Raw genomic sequence first — 23,331 nt, 5'->3', positions numbered from 1 at the left:
TTATGTGTTTATTGTAATGCAAAATGATGTTATTAGTTCAGCTGGTTCAAATTTTCTGCGTGGAACATTAATCTGAAAAACAAGGCTCTGCAGAAGTTGACTCAGGCTGTATGAAGACAGATTATAATTTTTTTAAGAAAATTATGTTTTAAGGGAACAGGAAATACTTATTTTTAAAAATGTCATATTTGTGTGAAAAATATTGTTAGTTTTCGAGGTAGACATCTCACAGTGTACACAGTCTATAAACTGATGATTTATTTTTCCCTAACTGTAGGTAAGGAGCATTTAACAAGGGGTGGATTTGGTCCCAAAAGAGGCTGCCTGGTTACCAATATTTTTACACCCTTATGATGTTTTTTGAGACATTATTTCTGTAAAGTAAATTGAAAATGCAATTATGCCCCCTTCACACAGCTTGTCAACAAAACTTTTCAAAGGCTAGTTAGAACTGTCAGATTTCTGAGATAAGTATGGTTTATGCTGAGATTAATTCTGTTTATATGGTGTACTCTTAGAAGTGTCTCTCACTGCTGGCAGTCTGGCCACCTTGGTCCTGTGTGTCCTGGGACTGGAAGGAGAATAAGGGCTTAGGCTTCTCCACCAAGGAAGAGACTCTTCTGTGTCTGTGTCACCTCATAAGCCTTAACTTGTCATTATGGAATTTGTTTGGTCACCAACATGTTTATTCATAAATTGGAGTAAGAAAATAAAATAGTCCATTCCCTTTTTTATAAGGCTGTAGCTAATTAACTCTACCCATATGCAAGAAAATGATGGTTTCTCAGGGTAACACTGAAGCCTGCTACTCAAAATTAACACAAACTATATACAATTGAAAAAATGAAAGATTTTTGGATATATATTTTATTTGACAGTGGTTTAGAATATCATACAGTAAACAAGATTTCTGTAAAAGTTAATTTATCCATAGTGGTGCGTTTCATAAAAATAGTTGCTCACTTACAGCCTTTCTGTGACTATTAATACATGGAATTATATTTATAGAGATAGAGCTGTACAAGGTAAATTCACAGCTAACACTACACAGAAATATTATTTGGAATGGGGTTTAGATGATGTGCTGTCTTCACAGGTTATCGATTACAGCCGCATAAAGCAATTACTGCACAAGGAGTAGCTGTGAACTGTGCAAATTAGAGTTTATGCAAGCATAATCTCAACTGGTTTTCAGATTTCATTGTTTGCTTTCTTTATACATAAAAATAAGATACCGGGACGTGCATCTACACTACAGAAGCATTGTCCAAAATCAGATTCAATAAATTAATGGCAAATTATATTGGATTCTAGTTCAGGGGATAAAGATTTTTTTTCCCATTAAATAAGAGTTTTATAAACAGCTACATGGACTTGTGCTTTTTTAGAAATTATAAATGGATTTTTCTTTCTAAAAAAAAAGAAAAAAAGTTTGAAAGCTGCAAAATCCTTGACTTGAGGCTTTTCAAATAATTGGACAGGAAGAAACATGTCTATAAATTTCGCAGTCCAGTGCAATGTTTGAGACATACAGTAATGTGCTAATTTCTTGGAACAAAGCCAATCTCAATCTAGTTTTTCAGCAGAGCATGTGAGGAACTAAGATTGCTAGTGAACAATAATTTTTAAATATGAATTTTTGACAGTACTTAGCTTTATGATTTTTTTAAAATTACCAATGTATTATTGCCCAGGATTTTGTTTTAATTTTGACAGACGAATAAGCATATGCACACTTACACAGACACACACACATCTTTTTGAAACAAGATAATGACTGATTGAACTCGGAGTTATTTCCTGTGAAGGCAGACTGGAATGTTTACCTGGCACTTAAGGCTTGAAATTCAAAACAGACAAGCAAGAAAGATAAAAACAAAAAGAAAAAAAAAATGGAGATAGGGAAAAAATGGTAAAATGGAAACCATTTTAAAAATGGAAAAATACTGAATTTACTCAATGAGGACACCAACAACTGTATTTCAGAAACCAGTCTAATTATTGTTAACATGTGCCTGAAAGGCACCTGCTCTGCCAAACTGAGGGGATGAGAGGTGAGTGTGTCCTAAGTAAATGCAGATGGGTATGAAACATAGCACTGTTGATAAGTGATGCTATCATCTTCTGCAGGAAGGAAAGGCCTTTCCTTAAGGAAACTGCAGCTTTTTCTCTGTAGCACTCTTCCTTTCATTGCAAGGGCCTTGCAGATGTCTGGGGTTTGAGCCTGACCAATTGGTTTATGTGCTACCTCGCAGGACTTGGGGAACCTGTAATAAATCACTTTTGAGAATAATTTGCAAATACAACTCCACCCTAACTCCTTTCCAATGTACAGAAACATGGTTTGTTCACAAAAATGGCAGTAGAAATGGTATCACAGAAACTAATCCACTGGATTCCCCACTCCTCCCGTAGCGCCCAGTGAACTATGCTACAGGGTACCACGTGGACTATCCCAAAGCGTTAACAGTGGAGATGTGTCATGGGTGTACAGTTCCGAACGATGCTTTAAAGAAACCCTTTAACCCCTGTCTAGATATGTCGAGAACAATTTATTTACAACATTTTAGCTCCATGAAAAGATCCTCTCTCGGTTTCAGCTTGCTCCGTGCAGTTTTATTTAAGGCGATGTTCCAGTTTGTGATTGCTCTAACTTGTTCCAGTTTCTTGATATAAAGTTTGAATGAAATCCAAGTCCTTCATGCAGTGGGAAAAAAATGCTAAAGCTACACTGCACTATCCTTCTCTGATGTACTGTCCTTCATATTGTTTTGGTTTCTTCCATAGCTGCCAAAGTCCCTAAAATGGAACTGGGACTTTAGGGTCAATTTTAAATCTCTGTGTTGACTATATGCTTTTGAACTTATTAGATACTGTGCACATTGTCATGGAATTACACACTAATGTTTTCATTCCTCAATGCTTTGTGTATATGTGTGATAGTTAAAATAAATTAAAACAAACCAATGTGAGACAAAAACTAAGAAGAATGTTCTGCGTCAGGTTGAGACAGTTAGAGGGCAACAGTCCCTTGCTTATCTGCTCATGGCAGAAGTACCAGACTTCAGGACGCTAGGTAGCTTATCTGAGCCAGGGATTTTCCATGGCCCTGGAGAGACCGTTGCCTTTCGAACTGTGGTATTGGTGCTGCGTGTGCTAATGGAGTGGAGATGTCCCTTCCTGGGGAACTCGCTGGGTTTCCCATCAGGGTCCCTCTGGCTGTGGTCCATATCACTTCCAGGCGAGCTGCAGCGGTTGCTACTGAACGTCTTGGTAGCTCCTGTATCGATCTTGACATGGTCGGGCGCTGCAGCTGACTTCTCACTGGTGTTTGTGGATCTGTGATCTTCTTTTTTGCTAAGAGATCCTCCTCTCTTGCTTTCCGGCTTCCTCAGCCTCCCAAACTGTTCATCACTGGTTCCAGCACACATGTGCTCTCTTGCGCCAGCCTCGATCATAACGCTGTGTCCCACCGCTTTGCTTTCTGAGGTGGGCCTGCCACCATCAGTGGTCTTAGTTTTGCCTTCTGAATATCCTTTCCAAGAAGCCTCTTCGTGCTTTGACCTGTCTACCTTTTTAGGACTTGCTGACCTTTCTCTTTGTTCTCCTAACCTTTTCTTTTTGTGACCGTTCACCGAAAGCTCCTTTGGTTTCCTTACATCGTGTTCCCTCTTGATATCCCATATTGGCTCTGGGCTTATCTGGTGAGAAGGGTCAGAGGGTGGGGCTATGTGTGATGAAGATAATGGTGAGATTATGTCATCGAGGGAAAGAGCTACTTCCGGCAGACTTGGGGAGGTGGCAGAGGGAGCACTCCAGGAGTTTGGTTCGTCTGTTGTAACAACAAAGAGAAGAGAGTTAAGGGTGTATTCAGAAGCACAGAGTGTGTATTGCATAGGCAGACATATTCTGAGCAACACTGATACCCAAACCATGTACCAGACTTTAACCCCTCTGTTTTGGGTGAGGTGAAACTCCCTCAATTGTGGAGTCAATAGGGAGAAAGAAAAACAAAAATAAAAAAAATGCTTCAAAAAAAAAAAAAAAAAAAGGAAAAAAAAAAGGAAGAGCAAAAAGTACAGGAGAAGCAAAACCCAAAAAGTTGGTAACTGCAAATGCTGGAAACCCTTGGTCTTTTTTTCATACAGATTCTGCTTTCCTCTGCCTATGTTAAATTATTCTTAAAATAATAAAGGCACGTGCTCATGAAATCAAATAGCCTCTTTTGTAGCTGTATAAAGGATTTCTTAGCTGGGCAATATCAGCGCTGTCTCTGAGGACAAATGAGAAGGACTTTCTGCCATCTATTAAACATGTCCCTACAAGCACATAATAATTGACAAGAATTTGTAGCTCAGATAAGGTCATCATTGAATTCTGTCTCATATTTTTTCTAAACAGACATAGTATTGCAGTGTTTATGGCTCCACAATTCTTACAGGGTACTTACAAAGCTCTGCCTTTATATCACAGCGTCAGCTGCCGAGTCTCCTGGTTGTGCATTTTGAATTTCTCCTGGCTACTTAGCCTCAACACAATATCGCTGGATTGTGCAGATCCTGTTTAATTTAGCTAAATAGGCATATCCTTTGCTGAATCATGATGATTTTCCTAATCCAAACCAGAATATTCTGAGATGCCTTTCTATTGCATATACATCCTCATTTCTTTTGATTAACCTTCTGTCTGACAACAAATCCATCATGATTAATGACAGCATGGCTCCTATTCTTACCATCTACATAGAGGTTAGAGAAATCACTGAACTTGGCTAATGTCATTCCCTATTTAACACCATTGCCTGGCTTTGAATGGCATAAGGAACAATCTGTCAGAGATGAAGGACTATCTCAGGAATCCATGGAAACGAGGTAGAACTTGCAGCAAGAGCCGCATATTTTATGGGGGAGAAAATGTAACCTTCTAGCTTAAAAACAAGCGTGGATGTCTTCAGGTCAGGACTAGTATCTCTTAGTGATATCAACTGCCCTTTAAAAAAGTAACATGTATTTTTCTCAGTACTATGGCTCCTTTCAGATTATCATGGAGATGCACATTGTCTTGAAAAATGAAATGGATTCTTCTGCCCAGCCTGGGATCTGCAGCTTGCTTGACTAAAACAGCACTTTTAAGTTAATAGCTGGATTGAGTGATTGCTGTCTTGTAGATAAAAATAGGAGAGACAATAGTGAGGTGGGTGACATAAAGGGAGGGAGCAGCACAGTTAGCTGAAGAGCTATTTATTTTCCCAGATGGTGTTTGTCATATGCTTTTGCATAATGAGCATATGTGTGGAGAGGATTAGCATTTGAGAGGGGTAGAAAGTACAAGTTCTGTGTAAGACAAATAAACATTGAGCTGGGAATCTAAATGGGCTGAGGGTCTCAACTGAATTTAAAAAAAAAAGAAATCACACTTTCTTACCCTCCAGTTAAGGGTGAGTAATGTACCATCTGCTCCCAGCTTGGCACTCAGGCAAGAAAAAATAAGAGGAAGACTCATGCATGTAGAGTGTTTAGCTCCTAGGAGTTTGCTTACAAAAAGCGTTTGATGCACTTGTTCTCTGCTTCTTCTCTTCTGCACAACCAGCCTGGTACAGGATCACAGCCTGTGCCTGATGGGGAAAGCACAGACTCCACCCTGGCTCTTCTTTAATATGAAATCCAGGGGATCTCATTTTACTTAACACTTGAGCCAGGGACCATGCATGGGGTCCAGATCACTAAAACTATCCCAAGACTTGGCATAAAGCTGCCTGTATGCACCAGCAAGGTATCTGAGGCAAGTCTGAAGAAGCCACCTTTTGCTTTGGAAAATTAAGTTTATACTTTTAATGGCATTGTCACTCCTCTCTAAGGTACAGGTGGTGCCAAGGGTTGGACCAATGTATTTCTCTTAACTACAGTCTTCTTTCCAAGAAGTCCATGAGATATTTTTCACTGAGTGTCAGTGAAGAGCAGTAGACCATTATCAAGTCTTGTGTTAGGCTCTGTTAGCTTCTGATTACAGAAACAGCCTGTTACTTTGGGTAGTATCAGCTGCACACCAGTAAAAACACCAAATGGCCTATAGCAGCTAAAAGGTTTTGGGTAACAAGATTTCCTCTGTGGAAAATGTACCACTAAGCTCAAACTGTCTGTTTCTCCTCCAGGAGGACAAACCAGGGTGGCACCATTCAAAACCAGGGTGGCAAACACCACTTGTGGCTTTTCTGAGGCTCGAAGGATAATATGGTACCAGTTATTTGTGGGATGCCCAGGAGAGGAGACCTGGGTGTTACTGGCCTGCTGTTTTATTCCCTGGAGATGACAGAACTGATTTATTAATGATCTGCCCCTCAGACAAGTTTCTGGGTTTTTTTTTCTTCTGATTTCTTTTCTAAAGGGGATTAAAAAGCAGCCAAATGTTGTAGTGAGAAATCATAGAGGGTTAGAATGTATTTCAACAAAAGTGAATCAGCATATCTCTTACATACAGTGATATGTAAGTATAGGTGTCTATAAATTAGAACATGCCATATTATATGCATTACTGGATTTTATTTCTACCCCAGAAAACACTAGGCAAAGGACAACTTGGACAACTAAGTAAGACGGTTTGTAACCACAGCTTAAAAGAAGTTTGGCTGTGGGATAACCCCAGGTGTATCACTGACTGCACTATGTTTAAAATACTTGTTGGGAAGGCATCTATATATAGGTTGTATTTCAAGTGGCTGGGGAACAATGTTGCCATGGAATAAAACTATCATTTATATTCTGTGGCAATACAGCATTTGCAAGTAAGAACAAAATTACTTTCTTTAAGGTTTAAGTACCATCAATCTGAGACAGCCAAATCCAACCTAACCTGCTTTTCTTTCAAATGAAATGACATTACATAGAAAGTTGTCCTCAGCCTTAGTAGAGGTTAATGTCAACAAGCCATTGTTGCAATATGTCACTGGCTAGTGAGTAGAATACTCATGTGAGGGCATCGTAGCCCATTTCCCTAATATTTGAACATTATGGAAAAATATAAAAATTACTGGAGTAGAGCAAAATACAGCAATGTAAGTAATTTGCTGCTCAAAAGAAAAACCTTTTAAAGAGCTGTGTTCAAGCCATAAGGGTTCATTTGGACTTGTTCAACCAGCACTAAAATGATTGCTTTTCTGTAACAAATATAAACAGGATAAAAATACAAAATTTCATCCTGCAGAGCAGTTAAACGAATAATTTATTTTAATGCTTATACTCAGGTTCTAGCTGCATTTTTGAGGGAGTTATTAATATTTCTGAATATTTTTTATTCTGTTGGTCTAAGACTTTTTATAAAACCTTTGTGTTAATTGGGAACATAACCTACTTTTACTGTCTGTTATTCCAACATATCTCAAAGCATTTTGTAAACATACTAAACCAGAGATGGCGAACTGATTTTACTTTTTTCTTCCTTCACCTCTGGGAGGAACTGAAAACAGTATCTGTTTACTAGAGCATGAACTACTCATGCCCAAAAAACTTGCAAGCAGATAAGAATGATACTGCAGCTGCTGGAGAGATTTAGGGACAACAGAGTTTTAAAATTGTTTCTGACTTTGCCACCATGGATAACATCCTTACTGTGAGAGAAATTGTTTTTCAAAGGTATACATCTCACTGAAGGCTAATAGATGCCTTCTTCCCTTCTTTGAAGGGAGAAAATCTCCCCTGACCCACTAATTTAGACAAGACAAATGAGCCAGCAGCAGGACTATAATCTGTCACTGTAATGGCATTACATTTGGTGTAATTTAGTAGGTGTTTACTGGATGGCTTTTAGTTTCCACAAGCTCCTGTAACACAAGTTGGTGGCACTTCTCCATGGGATGTGTAAGAATGACTCACCTACGACCTGCTTTGCAAAACTCCCAGGCAAAGGAGTAAATTGCTAACTGAGTAAGAGACACCACAGACACAAGATCTTGAGTGTGTGGGAGGACAAGCAGGAGATGAGCACAGCCATTTGGGAGGAAGAGTGACAAGGGGAAAACATCAGGAGCAGAAGTTTTCTGTCTAGAGGTCTTTTTTGTTTGAGGTAGAAGTGCCACATACATGAATTGTTTGTTTTGCTATGTCAGCTCACACACATTTAATGGAGTGGAAATGAGGGTACTACTCTCATGTGTCTATTTGCTGCTGTCTTAACTCTTCTGTCTGGATCCAGTGCTTGCTGATAGCTTATGTTTGAACTATGAACAAAAGAACCCTGTCTTTACTCCTTATAGAGAGGAGAGCTCTGCCCATGGACCTCTGATTTGTGGCTAGGTTCTCACTTAGCATTAAGATATTTTAGATAATTGTTTAGTGGTTTATCAAGGGCATGTGATTTTTCATCAGATACAATTATCCATAAAGTACTACTAATAATTTATTGAATATTTAGTAGTAAGAGTAAAAATTACATCACATTTTATTACTTAAGTACAATAAAATCTCAAAGCCTTTTTAATTTTCAAATTATATGAATAATGTACAATATATTAAAGCTTTGAACACTTTCATTAGTCTGAATGAAGTGTTTTCTGAAATGTCTAAGCAGCTGTTCTGATATCTTCCCAGAATTATTTTCCTAGGGAATCAAAGAGGGTTTAACTGAATAAAAAATATGGTGCTTACTTTTCCTCCCCTTTTTTTGTCTGAAATTATGTATTGCCAGGAGGTGGCAAGCAGTTCTCACAGATGCTGCTAATAACAAAAATGGGACAAATTGTCCCCTGGTGAGTATCCACTAATGTTGGCAGTGTTACACCAGAAATGCATTTGGGTCTTTCTCATTATAGCTTGACATGTCTTTGATGTTCCTGATTGCATTGGTCTCCTGCAGCTTTTCTGTAACACTCTCTAAGGAGGGATATTTCAGAATATATAAAAAATCTTTAATCTTTTATCCTGAACTTTCCCAACCCAAACATACAGCACCCTTTGTCTCCTGAAATGAACAATTCTCTGAAGATTTCATGGTTAGAAAGGCTCCTGGTACTTTCTGTTCAGCTATCAGCCTTATGCAAATGTGACACTATATGCCACCCTTTCCCCCAGCCTCTCCCAGAAAGTGACAATGGACTCTGCCCCCAACTTACAGCCTGCTTGTACTTCTAGCTAGAAACTGTAATTCTTGTTAATTATTCCATATGCTATGCAAATGTTTTCTCACAAATTATGCTTTTCTTGGCTTAAAATTACACTTTGTCTCCCCTTCCACTGAACTTATCCACATTCAGATCCCTGAACACCAGTAGCCCTGGAAGAAAACACCAATGGATTTAAGTGCCTTCTGCTGCAACATGGTTTGGTCAATCACTGTGGGCACATCCAGGTGGGATAGCATTTCCATCATTAGCACTGCTCTTATGCTTTACTAAGGTATGATGGCAGTGTGCTATGGGTGCAAAATGTTAACTCTGTGTAAAGAAATTAGATACATATCATATACATTTATAAAAACAAATCCAGGTTATACTTGGCTACTATATGAACTACTTCTTTCTCACACATGCTCACACTAAGCTGAGTGATCAGCGTAGTATTTTGAAGTCTTGTTTCTGATGTAATGAAAACCTTATCTAATTCCTTTCTATCTTAATCTAGCCACATTTGTTATACCACTTGCCTGTTTGTACTCAGCAATGTCATGGTGACTCTGAATGTTTAGAGTACCTTATAAATGTAACTTTAAATGTAGCTTTGCCCAAGAGTGGAATCTTTCTACTTTTTAGTAATTTGTTTTTTGGCTTCATACATTTGTTTTTGAGGATCCGAAATTTGACAATGCTTGCTCAGGGTAATAAGAGTTAGTTTACAAGTCAAGAAAGATTACAGGAAAACCAACATGCATCTGAGTCCTGACATCCTTCACTTCTAAATTTTGTGCTTGGCCTTTTCAAAAGAACAGAATGATTCACTATGAAGGACTGATATTTGGGGTATGAAACAATGCTAGAACTAGTCTTTCTGTCTCCAAAGTCATTGCACACTTTTGTTTTTGTTACTGGTCTAACGCTGGAAAAGGTGGCCACTTTTACTATTACATGGAGCTATCCATGGCATGGCTTCTGCAGATGTTCACAAGAACTGACAAGATATGAATGTAAGTGATGAGTATTTCTATCTCCTGTGTAAACTTGAAATGTTTAATTTTACATCCAGAAAATTCAGTCACCAACCTATTCCAAGACTGGGAAGCACAGCTCTACATCCTACTTGGCTCAGTTCCCAGTGCCATTGATACCCAGATGCTCTACTTCTTTTCATGTTCCTGGTCATTACTGATGCACAACAGTTTAGTTCCTTTGGGCTCATTATATGCCTCTTCCATTGCCTACTTTACCTAGGTATTAAATGGATGATGCCTGAAATATTTTTGCAGCAGATATGCTGTTCATTTCTTGTATGGACCATCTAATGAGACTTTGAATGATCTCATCTCAGGTAAAATTCACTTTCATCACCTTTTCTGTACTCTGCTTAGAGGTTTGTTAGAGAAGTGCTTTCATGTTCAGAGATCTAATTTGAGAATTATTGCAACACTTCAGAAAGAGCAGATTGTTAGCTTGCTTGGAAGACCAAATCTACAGAAGCTCAGGAGATGCTATTGCTTGCTTTTGGAGCTAAGGGAACAGAGAGAAAGAGAAAATTTAAACTTGGGGCAGAGAGGGCAAAACTGTATATTGCAAAGAAAAAAAGTTAAAAAATCCTTTAGAAAAAATACTGAATGTTTTCTTGAAACAAGAAAGCCACACACATTGATTTGCGTTTGCTTTAATCTGTAGCAAGCACTATGGATGAAAGCACTTTTCAATTTTTTATGTGATGTAGTCTTTAAATATGACTAACAAAGAAACATGGGAAGCAACTGATCTGACTTAGAGAGTTCCTATTATTATTCTGCACTGGTTTTGATCCTACATTATTATACCCAAGGCATCATCAGTAAATCCCTTTCCCTGAGTTAGTTCTTTAATTACGCACTGTTTCACCAGTATTTTACTGTCCTTACCACTTGAGATAATAATTTAATTGCCTCACACAGTTACAGAGAGAGGTGTCTCAAAAGACCTCTGGAAATAGATGTCTGCTCCTTTGTTGAACATGTACACAACCAGTGTTGGGGAGTTCCTTATGGGAAACCCTTTTGGAGGCTGTGGATCAGAGCCAAGTGGATGAACACAGAGATCTACACCCATCACCCCATAGCAGCTCCTTTTTAGAAAACACAGGCCACTGCAAGTAAGTGGCCTGAGACTTTTCAGGCTGCTAGAGGAGCAGGCTGAAATGAATTCAGAATGAATTCAGAAGCACTCAGAGTTTCTGCTGTGGAGAGCAGGAGGAATGGATTGTCTTGGATGATCTTGGGGTGCTGCTTTAGCCCTCTCTTGGTTACTCTGCTATTGCTCACCCCTTAAATATAAATCACATCCATAAACAATTCACTGTCATTTTGTAAGAGTGCCTAAGCTCTGCAACATGTGGCTCTCTCCAACAACATCAGTCACATCTTACAACAGGGTTGAGATTTTAAAACTGCCCTTATAATAGCAAGAATAAAAAAGGGTAATTTTTCTATGCAGAAAAAAGCTATCCAAAGCACATAATGGGAGAGGGGAAAAAATAAGGAGCCACATCTACAAGCAGGTGGTATTTCAGAAACAGGTAAATTAATGTGGTAGTTTACTAAGTTACTGCAATAGTCTTCTGGCCGTGAATCTTGAGGCCAGATGATTATGAATATACAGCTTACCTCTCATTCCAAGACCCAGTTTAGTTTATTCCATAGATATGACTGTAGTAAAAAGTCCTCTCAACTAAATATTTAAATCATTGTTTAAACTTGGTGCGAGAGACTGAAATGTTAATGACTCAAACAATTGTCCATTTGCAAAAGCAGCAGATGTTTTGCTGAGGATGTGCAAGGTCACAGCCCAGGAGCAGAGCAGGTGTGCACTAACCTTTGTTTAGGGACAAGCTGGGTTTTGAGCCAAATCAGAGGAGAGGTTGATAAGAAGCAGATCCTGTGAGGTGGGATAATACTTTTTATCACGCCAATGTCCTCCGTTACACAACTGGCTCAGTTGTAAAACCCCTCTGGGGAATGTATCATGACATTCACGTTATTCATCCCTTCTGATGGGGCATAACTGGCCCAACTATGATGATGTGAGAGGCAGCTCTCATGTCTTAGAAGGTGTCATTAAATCAATCTTTCTTTCTTTCTTTCGTTCTTTCCTCTCTCTCTCTCTCTCTCTCCCCCTTATATATTTTGTTAAGTGATATTTTTCTGCTTTTATATTGTTATGTTACTATAGGTAATAATAAACAAAATGGCTACATACCCACTTTCCATTGCAACCAAATTGTTCTAAACACCCCCCCTATTTATATATTTATACACACCAATCATTCATTGTTGCTTCTCTCTAACTCCCCACAAGGGATCTATTAACAAGAACTTCAGTTACCCTTGCCTTCTGGGACAGGTTGTAACCCTTGGTAAATTTGACTTTTCCTTGAATCAAGTTAATCCATGTGCATAAATGTTGCAGGATTACTAATAGTGAAAGAGCTGAGGTAAAGAGTTGCACTCTGCATGGTGCTTTTATCCTCCACAGGAAGCTCCTCACTGCTATGTCAATGTTAAGTCTGTGGACAGCTTAAGTACCAGTCTCAAGTAATGCTGCTCTAACCACTCATTATCATTCACTAGGTCATTCAGGTGGTTTGGTGCCCTTTTTGAAGTGCTGAGCATCTCACATATTTATCAGATCAGAGCTACTCAGGCAATACTCATCGCCTCAATAAAGAAGGTTTTATTTTTTCCTGTGTGGCCAGGCAGCAGAGTAGAACTGGAGAAACCTCAGCAGTTCTCTTCGAGAGCCATGCTGGAGCTGGAAAATCTACATTGGAAGTTACTGTATAATTAAAAAAGATAATGACTTTCAAATTATTTTTTATTAATAGAATTAAGCCACATTAAGTCATAAAAGGTGTTCATAAATATGTTAATAGAATGTGTGGTATAAATGAAAAACATTCTGCAGAGACTGAATAATTTAAGAGTTGGATATTACACACGTAATTAAAGTTAAATATTAAAATTATTAATTATCACAGCTCAAATGGGCGTTAACACTAGGCATCACATTCTGTCAGGTCAATAAATAGCTGTCATTATTAAAAACATGTAGATAATAAGTAAAATTTACTTCATAAGTGAGGAATTCAGAGCATTTTGACTGTGTGTGAAATGCCCTAGAAAGTTGTTTCTGGTGGGCACTGAGGTTCTCACCTTACGAGTAAGAGCAGATCTTAAGCAAAACACATCACTTGGTTTGAACCCATTCTTAGTCACACAGCTCATGAATAAGAAGTCCTGTTCTGCTTAGGGTAGCAGCTGCAGAAGCAGCTTAGTGTCTCTTTAGCAACCTGTTTTCAGGCTGGGGATTTTTAGGCAATGAAGGTGCAGAGCTGACTCTGGGACCACACCTGCTGTCAGGGCTGTTGTACTATCTTTGGAATGCTGAGACAAATTTCTCTGAAAACTGTATAATGAGATGGAAGTGCATGAATAAACAAATTTTACACTATAATATTTTGCTCCTAATAAATAAACACAAGCTGGGTGTGTTAGAAAACCCAGATGTTCAAAATACTGGGCTGCATATGTGTTGCTGTTGCTCAACAAAATTCAACACTCTCTTTGGTCGTGTTTGTTGAGCATCAGTTGGAGAGTCACAGTTACCTCATATTGTCAAAGTAAAAAAAAAAAACAACACATTTTGTTTTCTGTGTTTTTTTTTTCCCCAAGCTAGGAATAACAAGCTCTAAGAAATCTGACAGAAGCCATGACCTCTTCTAACCTTTCCCTGTTGTTGGGCCACAAAGCATCAGCCAGGATTTGTACCATGGGATGATGGAGGGAGGACAGAGGCAACCTGCAAATCCCTCTGTGGACAGAGCTTGGTTCGCCTCCCTAATGGTTGGAATACCAGTTTTTTGTGTCACTCTCTGTATGATCATCCAGACTCATCATATTCCATATGTCAATGAGGAGAGATCACGAGAAGCCTTGTTAGTTTAATTTAGTCTCAGGCACCATCGAGTCAGGCCATGGGCAAGGCTCTTTGGCACAGGGATTGGGTGATACAGGAATATTCCTGTGTGCCTTCACACTGTTCCTTGGATACACAGCTCCCTGAGGCAAGGACACCATCACAGACACGTGGGGAAGCTAACTCTGAGTAAGAGCAAGTTGCAGTGACACAGTCTTGCTATTAATTGGGGGCCTGTGGCAAATGAGAGGGACTGTGAGATGAGCAGCAGGAGAGGAATTTTCTGGGATATTACGCTGCAACAGCAGAAGACTGGACTTAGTCCTGTGGCAAACTGCAAAGACATGGTGTTACTGAATTTTTATTTAACCTATTTGTCTGGATTACATGAAGGAAGGAAGAACTGATGTTGTGGAGACAGAGGGATGGCTGCATTCTTTCATATTCTGTATTTCGGGCACTTATCTTCTAGTATTGTCAAGTGGATGGAAATACAGAAAGCCATTAAAAGAAATGTTAGATTTGTAGGTGGGACTTCCCCCTTCTTTGGGAAGTCTGCTTGCCAGTTTATGTGAACCAAAGTAGGGATAATGTTTGTTCATCTGCTTTATTCACTGTAGTTTAGCTGTAATTATCTACACTTTACACCATATTAGCAAATCTACTTCAGAATATTATATTAGAATAATTAAGCCTTGATAATAAGAGAACTTGCTCAACAGCCTTACTAATAAATCTATGTTCAGATGTGGGGGGACACTGCCAATTTTGGCATGGATTAGCAAGGTTCTGCTTTAGTAACAATACTGAGTAGTCAACTGGGAATTTTAATCTTTAAAGTGCTTCTCAAGCATTAAATAATTAATCCCCATAACACTCCCATGAGATAGGTAAGTAAATATTACTGTCCCTGTTACACACATGGTGGAAGCCTAGGTTAGACTATTCAGCTAGACTGGCCAAAGCCACCGGGAGTGTAATTGCCAAAGCAATGTTTAGTATTTTTGCATTTAAAAAGTGAGGAAAAGGTATTGCCTTCCTGGAAGCTCACAGTCATTGCCACAAAACCGAAAGTGTCATTCCATGTGTCCCTTTTCCTCTCAAGACTGTATTTTCTATTTCTATATCAAGGGATACATATGAAAAAGGATTACATATATTTTAAAATAGAAATTTGCTGTAAGACAGAAATAACTATATGCAGCCACATATACATGCACATCCACCGTTATTTAATTGAAGGATGTTATACTTTTCTGCCAGCTGCTATATATTTATTAAATACTAAGGACATGTTTGTAAAGCAGGTTTTAATATTCAATTTTGCCCTTGAATAGTTTTTACCCATAGCAATAAAACATTCTAGGACCTTTGGGAGTCCATATTCAAATTGCCTGATGGTTTTAGACCAATTTTATTAACCAGTATATTGGTTCATTTAGTTAGTATTTTTTTTTTTTACACACCACAGGCTCCTGAAATTAAGTTGGTATTGCTAGAAATAGGAAGGTGGTATTGGAAATGCAGCAGGAATATGAATGAATGTTTGTAGTTCCACCAAGGTGGTCACAGGCAGAAAGGGCACTTTCCCAAAATGACTATTGATTTTTGTACTCACATCAGATGAATGTTATATGGGGTAGTTCAAGTTTCAAATAACACCCAACCTCAGCTCTGGAGATTTATAAAATGAGCACTTAAAATAGGACGAATTGGATTATCTGATCAGTACTCTGAACAGATAGGAGCATCTGGCTTCAAAGCATAGGCCAAGATGCTTTAGCCATTTATTAGACAAATGTAAAAGCTTCAGACACTCTAATAGAGTTAAAGAACTAGAAAAATGCAGTTTGTAGTAGACTGCAAACTGGAGATTTCTGAAGGATATAACTATATTCAAACAATACACCCAAAGTGTAAGCTCCCAATTTTTAATCTCTTTTTTGCAACTATAAATGCAGTGGTTACTAGTAAGGGCTACCCAACCCACGGTGCAAGGAAACCCAGGCCTGTATTCCTTGAACTGGATGTACCCTCCAAACTACCTGCATCTCTCCTGTGCTATATCTAAGTTCAAGTAAGCCTGCTGCTCATCTTCCAGAAGTGATCATTTATACAAATGGGAACAATTCCTTTGGGTGAAATGGGGTCTTATAAGAGACTGCACTATGATGTTATGGTAGGGCCTCTCCTAAGGCATGCCAGAAGGGTCAATTTATCTGTTCTGCATCAGAAAATTTGACTCCTTGCTCAGTGCTCTAGTGAATGGTAGCACAGTCACATTTTTGGTTGGGATAAGCCCCATCAAAATGGGCTCTTTAGGAAAATCCTTCCCCTCCAAACTCGTTCATTAAAAACACCTGAAATGGAAACATTTAATAACAAACATATTTTCATTTGACATTACATTGCTTTTTTATCAATCAAATATTTTGGTTTTGTTGTTGACCGGAACTAAAGTGCTTTTGATTTTCTGGATACATTATACTGAGAAAAAAATTCTGTTGCACCACTTCCTGCCAAATAAATGAGAACCATCCACAGCTGGGTGACTCGGCAAAACTAACTTTAGCTGTATTTACAGAGTATTTACATTTCTACTTATTTCAGGAAAAAGACTTATTTTCTGTGTATGTTCTTCTAAAGGAGGAAAAATAAAGATGATGCCCAGAAAGTTGTGCTTATAAATATGTAGAACTCGAGTTGGAACTGCAGTTCATTGAGCTGACAACTGGGACATGTAAAATTGCCCTAATGCCAGCCTAGATATCTAACCTCTCTGAGCTATGTTTAGTGAAGAACAAAACAGAGGCAAGGTAGGAATACAAGAAATGGTGGAATTAACATCTCTATATGATGCTGGAACTTTGTGAATAGGAGGTCTCTGAAGTTGACATGCCCAGTTGAACTACATGGGAACATTTCCAAATAGCCTCTAGATGTGTCCAGCTCTGCAGCAACAAAGTATAGGGGTTTGTCTGTGTTCAAAAGAATCTTATTTATAGACACAAATTGGAAATAAGCCCTAACTGGAAATACTATGATTAGATTACCTGCATTTGCACGCCAAAGACTAATAACTTAAGCCCAGTTTAGTGCCTGGGTGCTGGGGGTAAGAATTCTGTGAGCATCACACTGGAGGAGCTGCTTGAAGCTCAAAGGCTGGAAAAACATCTCTGGGTTTAATCTGTCTACCTCAATGTGTGAGACTGTCCTTATAATCACAGAAAATATCCTACATTGTGCAAAGTCAGCAGCAGACAGAGCTGAATGCAACTGGACACTGATATGTTTTCTGTGATGACAGAAATCAATAGGAAAATAGAAAAAATATGTTTTTATTTTCCTTTGTTTTCCAGGTATCATATCTGAGCCAGGACTGTATTACAGATTAGATGTATCTGAACAATCTGTGCAGTTGGATCTCATTCTATGAGGAAATTAGCTTGAAATGAAGAGCAAAGTGCTTTGTGTAAATTCAGCAAAACCACAGGGTTTAATAAATGAGTACTGCCTTACAGCACATTTCAAAATGTGTTCAATTTTACGTTTGTTTTTTCTTCAAGAGGCTGCACATAAATATTGTTTGAGATCAGCACCTAACTTCCACCTTCATATTGCTAATATTTTTATAAGCCAAGTGCCATAAAAAAGAGGGAAATTATGGCTTAAACTCAAAGGTTTAAGATTTTCTACCTGAAAAGTCATATTCAGAAAACAAATTTTTGTCATCAGAAATAGTGGATATATAGCAGACCTATGCACTAGCAGCAGTGTAACATGCAAAACTCATTATTTAGGATATTAAAAGGCATTTGTAGAATGCATAGCTGCTTTGATGTCTTAGATAATCAGTTATGAAAGAAAAGTCAAATACTGTAAAAACTATTAGGTGAGCTAGCATGTAAGAAAAAGTTGGAAAATACTGTATTAACAGTTGTGAGAAACAAAGTGTATTAGAAAGATAATATACATGCAGAGTTTACAAACCGTGTCTTTAGGGTGGCCCAATAAGTAGAAATATGGGGACCCATGCTTGTCACTTTTCATGCACATGGAGAGACTGGAAGGTACCATTCCTAAAGGAAGGGGAGGAACAGCCTAGGACCAATCATTAGAATTAACAGAACCAGTGACATACAGACATTTTACTACTGTTAGAGCAGAGAATTCTTAGTAAGTTTAGAACAACTGAGTAAAAAGCTTACATGTAACAGGAAAGAAGTATTTCTGTAAAGCTAAGACAAATAAGCATGCTGTAAGTCTAAATATTAGTGGATTATTGAAACTACTGTACATATATATTCAGGACATAGATTCACCTGGACTATGGATATGGAGTACATCTTGAGGTGCTTCCTGAAGGAGTCGTAAAAAATCAAAAGCAAATGGTTTAATGCATTTAAGAACAGTGCCAATTTACTTGTGTGAAAAATCCTTGTATTGGTATCAACTCTGACATTTTTTGGTTTTGTTTTTGGGGCAGTGCTGAAGCAGGAGATGAGAGTTTCTTCAAGACCCTTCAAAAATTACTTACTGCTGAATAACTTGTAGCTTTTATCTGTTAACCAGCAATTTGTATATACCCAAACTTTACCCTTCCTCCCCTAAACAGCCAAAACTGAACCTAAACTCTAGTTCTGTAAAACCACCCGAGTGTAATAAACCCATGGGGTGAGCTGTGTACACAATTTAGCATTGCTTGAAGTGACAGAGATTCCAAAAATACACAATGCAACCCCAGGACATGTCTTTTAACAAAGCTAAACAAAGTGGGGGAAGAGAAGGAAATAGACCATCATTGTGTAAATCCATAAAGCACCAACCATCACCACACAATGCAGACCCCTTGTTCCTGCTTTCAATTACTTATCATTTATTTTTCATTTCAATTAACAATCAAATTCGTTTTTTCCAGATGTTCCTCACAGGTGAAATTCAGTGTTTTTGCTCCCTCCACACCACCAGATAGAAAGCAACTGGGGCAGGGGGTTATGCCAGGCTGGAGGGTTGGAATCCACCTACAGGTGCTAACCTGCTTCATTCTTCTCCACCTTTACATTCTGTTTGTTGTCATTTGACTACAAGACTCATTGCTTTCAGATACTTCGAGGAACTTATATATTTTAATGGACTCTGAGTGATAAAGTCTCTTCAGTCAGAAAAGGCCAGGAGCAGTAAGCCAGGAGACACAAGCTGCCAGGACTACTGGGACTGAGAGTGAAAACTCACAGACATTCCTAGGGAACTTTCTCCAAAGATAATTAGAGAAAAAAGTAGTTGTTCCCACATAAAACTGTTGTTTTCTGGAGCTTATCAATCATTAGAGATAACTTGCTTCTTGCAGAACTCACAGCTGGATAGAGAGACTGATTTGTTAGTTTTACTTCCTCTTTGATTTTACTTTTTGAGATTTTGTGAACAGTTTTCCCCACATTTTGCCTTTAAGGATGACACTTCATCCCAGTGTTTGGCTATGCAAAGTACATGTCCTTCTCATGGTGTTTGTGTAGTTATGGCTAAGGCCTGAAATACATGAGCATCTGTAATGAGGCTCTCACAGTGTGAACAGACAGAGTTTTAGAACTGCTGCACACCCAGTCGCTCCTGCTGAAGTCAGTAACTTCTAAGGCAGGAAATTAGGCAGCCACTGCAAGAAAAATCTTGATCCGTCACTTTATTAAAATTATTTTTAATGCTGGTGTGAGAAGTGCCCAGTTTTAGTGATGACTCTGCGTTTTGTGTCCTGTGACATGTATGAAACATCACATTCTCTCCAGCCAGGCTTCTCAGGCATTCAGTGCATTCAGGGTCAGGATTCCCAGCAGTACTGCTAGTCTTTCTTGCACATTTATAAGATTTCTTACTATGACGTGGTTCTCTGGAGAACACAGCTGGCAGACTATTTCCTATGAAACATGATGCTGATGTTCTAGGGGTTTGGATGAGCTGTGATAATTCACATCCAGTGGAAGCACAGTTCCTCTGGCTATCCTTATCCTCAGCAAACATGTTCTGAGATGCTGGATGATAAAACACCTGTTTTCTAAGCTTCTTTTGTTGCACCCTGCTGTGAAATCAGCTATAGTTTTGGAGCATTAATCATATCTATGATCCTTTGCTTACATTCTGATGGTACCGTGCCTGCTTCAAAGCGATTTCTGCCTCTGAAATGCTCTGGGATCTTTGGCATTTGTTTTCAAGCAAAATCAGCAGCTGGAATGGAGTGCATTTGCAGCACACTTTATTTCTTACCCTAGGTTTGAACAGTGCTTTAGCTCAGCCAGAATTTTCCAAGATGTACTTGTAAGGACAGATTTCCAGGTAGTATAAACTGACTAACTCATTCAGGAGATTTACACCCTCGCAGGAGCTCGTTCTTTGCTTCTTTCCTGAGTGCTTTCTTCTTTTCAATACACATTCTTTTCTTTCACAAATCATGTTCTTACCATTGATGAATTTTCATAAACATTGCTTTTACTAATGCTGATCACATCATCATTCAAACACTGATATTTCTTGCTCGCAAGACATACTGCCATATTTTGTACTAACAGAAACATTGCACTGAAATTTAAAACACAAGGAAAATAAAGAAGTTGAAGACTGATGACAATAACGAGATGGTCTTGGCTGGTTGGTTTGGTAAGCTCTAGGTAAGTTTTTTCCTTTTTCATGTTGTGAATCTGAATGTTGCTTCTGTTGGAAAGGTCTTTAATCACAGCATTATTAACACTGATTTGGGAAGTCCCTGACCATTCCACCTGTCAGGGACTGAGAGAGAATATCCAGGAGAGGACCCTGGCACACTCATGCTACTGGTATGTTTCTCCCTAGGCTTCTGCTGCACACCACCATTGCAATCCCAAAACCAGCTCTGTCCTCCAGCCTTGCATTTTTATGCTCAACTTACTCTTATTTCCCACTGATGCTCTCCATATCTGGACCCCAATGAGTATAAAAAATATTTCTGACATGCACTTGCTAAAAAACCCCAACTGATTATTTCAGTTAATAAAGCTCCAATTAGTCTTGTTACATCTCAGCTGTGAAATTCTGGTTGAAGGAAGAGGGAGCTACTAAATATTGACTATTTTATCTGCTGTCCTCTGGACCACTTTGTCCTTACTGTCACAAATCTTCTCTGCATTCAGTTTTACATTATTTGGAATAGATCTTCTTTCTGGGGGTCTCTGACAGACATTCTTCACAGCATGATGACTTAACCTTGAGATCTGGTCTCCTGTTTTAATTGGTTCTGTTAATTTCTATTTTTAACTTCTCAAGCAGGCTGCTGTTGGAATTAAGGTGAGCCTTCTGTTTGTTCTTAGACTATTTCTTACACCTTTGGGAAATGACCTAGGGAAGACTTTAATTATCTCAGTTAATTTCAACAGTTAATTTCTAATTTTGCTTCTATTCTGCCTCCAGACTGGATACAGCACTAACACTTCTGTGCCTGCATAAAGCACAGATTAAGAACTGCAGACATGCAGATGTCATCCTTTGCTGTGATGCTTTCTGCAGGTTGTATGTACACTATGAAGTAACTCCTAAATACTCTTACTCCTTTTTCAGTGCAGTAGGACAAAGGGACTTCCAAGCACAGCTACATAGTTCTCCTCCTGTATGGAGCTGTAAATTTGGAAAATGTTTTGATTAAACAGCGCGTCTTAGTAGCAACTTTAATTTCTCAGTAATCTGCACTTTTAAACAACTAACACTAAGTATTCCAAATGCCTTTTCAAATGGCAAGCTTGGTTTAAACAATGCTGTGAAGTCACCTTGTTGCTTTCTGTTAGCACTAAAAGCTGAGTCTGGATTTCTAGTGGTTTATATGTATTTTCTACTCATCATCTTCTGTGGACGGGAGGACTTGTGCACATTTTGGAAGATTTGTTTCCCTAAATCAATGCTATTTACACTAAATTTTTCTTTTTTTCCTGGAATAAGGTACAGATTTATAAGATTATATAAGAAACAGAAATTTATTTTGGATTTAAGTGCCATTTGGAACAGGGATCTTAAGAAAGTCAGATTTGCAATGGGTCTGAACTGCAACTGATTCTTTGCTCATAGCAGCTTCCTGGACCTACCTTAGACTAAATTGTTTTCTGAGAAATCAGAGAACTGCTAGTATTTAGTTCTGCTGTTTGAGAAGGATTACTGCCACTACATCAGCCCTGGATGTTTGTTTGTTCTTTCATTAAAAATGATGCACCTCTCCCCATAAAACAGTTTTGGAGGTGACCTGAATTTCTGTTGGAAGTCTCTCTGAAAGGATTATACAGTGGTTAAAATTGATATTAAATATCTCAGTTCCATTTTATAAGAACCCCTGAAAGCCATTTTGGCTCTTTTTCTACTCAGCAAAAGTATAAATCACTAATGTTATTACCAGATGAGTGGACTATGGCCCATCTTTTCTGCCTTTATTCAGAAGCTCTTGAAAGCTGTAAAAAATGCAACTTACACTGTCCTGAGTATCAGCTCAGTCACAGAATTAGCTCTAGTTTAGAGAAGAAAATTGTGCAATTACCATGTGTATTGACAGCTGGGACTGACTTCCAGTGGAGCTAACTTTAACAGAGGTAGTGAATTTTTGTTCACAACAAAGACTCACCTGAACCTACAGTTAAGCTGAAGAATTTGAATTTTTATGTGACTGTAGTTTCTGGTTCTAATGGGAAAGCATTCTGGAACTTCAAAAGTAACAGTAAAAAAATTTAATAGAGTTTTTGGACCTCCTAGCACAAAGAAGTCAAGGACTTTTCATTAAAAAATAAGTCCTTTTTCCAAGAAATTTAAGGCCCAGAGGTGCACATCATAGAACTTATGTAAATATATGAAATTGTCACACCACACTATAGAGTAAGCCCTGATTTCAGTTTTAAAAAAGAACTCTGTCTTTGAAATTACCTTTGGATAATTTATTCTTACTTCTTGTCATTTCAGTTATGAAATAAGTTTTCTATATTGTCTAAATGACTCATACTTTTTGAAATACTGAAAAAAGTCCCAGAAGTCCCTCTGAAACAAAACACAAGAAGAACAGATCCTGTTTTCTCACCACAGTGAGCAAAATCTCATGTTTTAAATTCAGAAGTGGCTTCTAATTGATCATCCGTGTATTTTGTCAGAGATAATACAATGGGCAAAGTTGTCAAAGAAAGGAGTACATTTCAACAGTGCTTTGAGTTTCAACCTGAGCTGCTCAATTGCATGGCAACAAGATCATCTGCTGTGACTGAAAATGTGCAGAG

At 38.4% G+C, this 23,331-nt stretch overlaps 1 protein-coding gene across 13 annotated transcripts in view; it reads right to left on the bottom strand.

Annotated features, from left to right (window-relative positions):
* Positions 1-849: 849 nt before the first annotated feature.
* The window catches only part of MAGI2 (membrane associated guanylate kinase, WW and PDZ domain containing 2), a 699,878-nt gene continuing 677,396 nt past the window's right edge, over positions 850-23,331 (bottom strand). For 9 of the 13 annotated variants that reach the window (XM_085039895.1, XM_085039928.1, XM_085039912.1 and 6 more), the window contains one exon: positions 850-3,832. In XM_085039895.1, coding sequence (XP_084896021.1) covers positions 3,036-3,832 — 797 coding nt within the window. In that variant the 3' untranslated portion in view covers positions 850-3,035. Of the gene's footprint in view, positions 3,833-18,058; positions 18,170-20,944; positions 21,704-23,331 lie in introns of those variants that run through there. The other 4 variants (XM_085039979.1, XM_085039999.1, XM_085039988.1 and 1 more) reach the window with 3 other exon arrangements.

Source organism: Lichenostomus cassidix, chromosome 1Aa (genome assembly GCF_008360975.1).
Source record: "Lichenostomus cassidix isolate B80296 chromosome 1Aa, HeHo_3.0, whole genome shotgun sequence".
Classification (NCBI taxonomy): Eukaryota; Metazoa; Chordata; class Aves; order Passeriformes; family Meliphagidae; genus Lichenostomus; species Lichenostomus cassidix.
The sequence above is the reverse complement of the archived record's forward strand: the minus strand, read 5'-3'. Positions and strand labels throughout refer to the sequence as shown.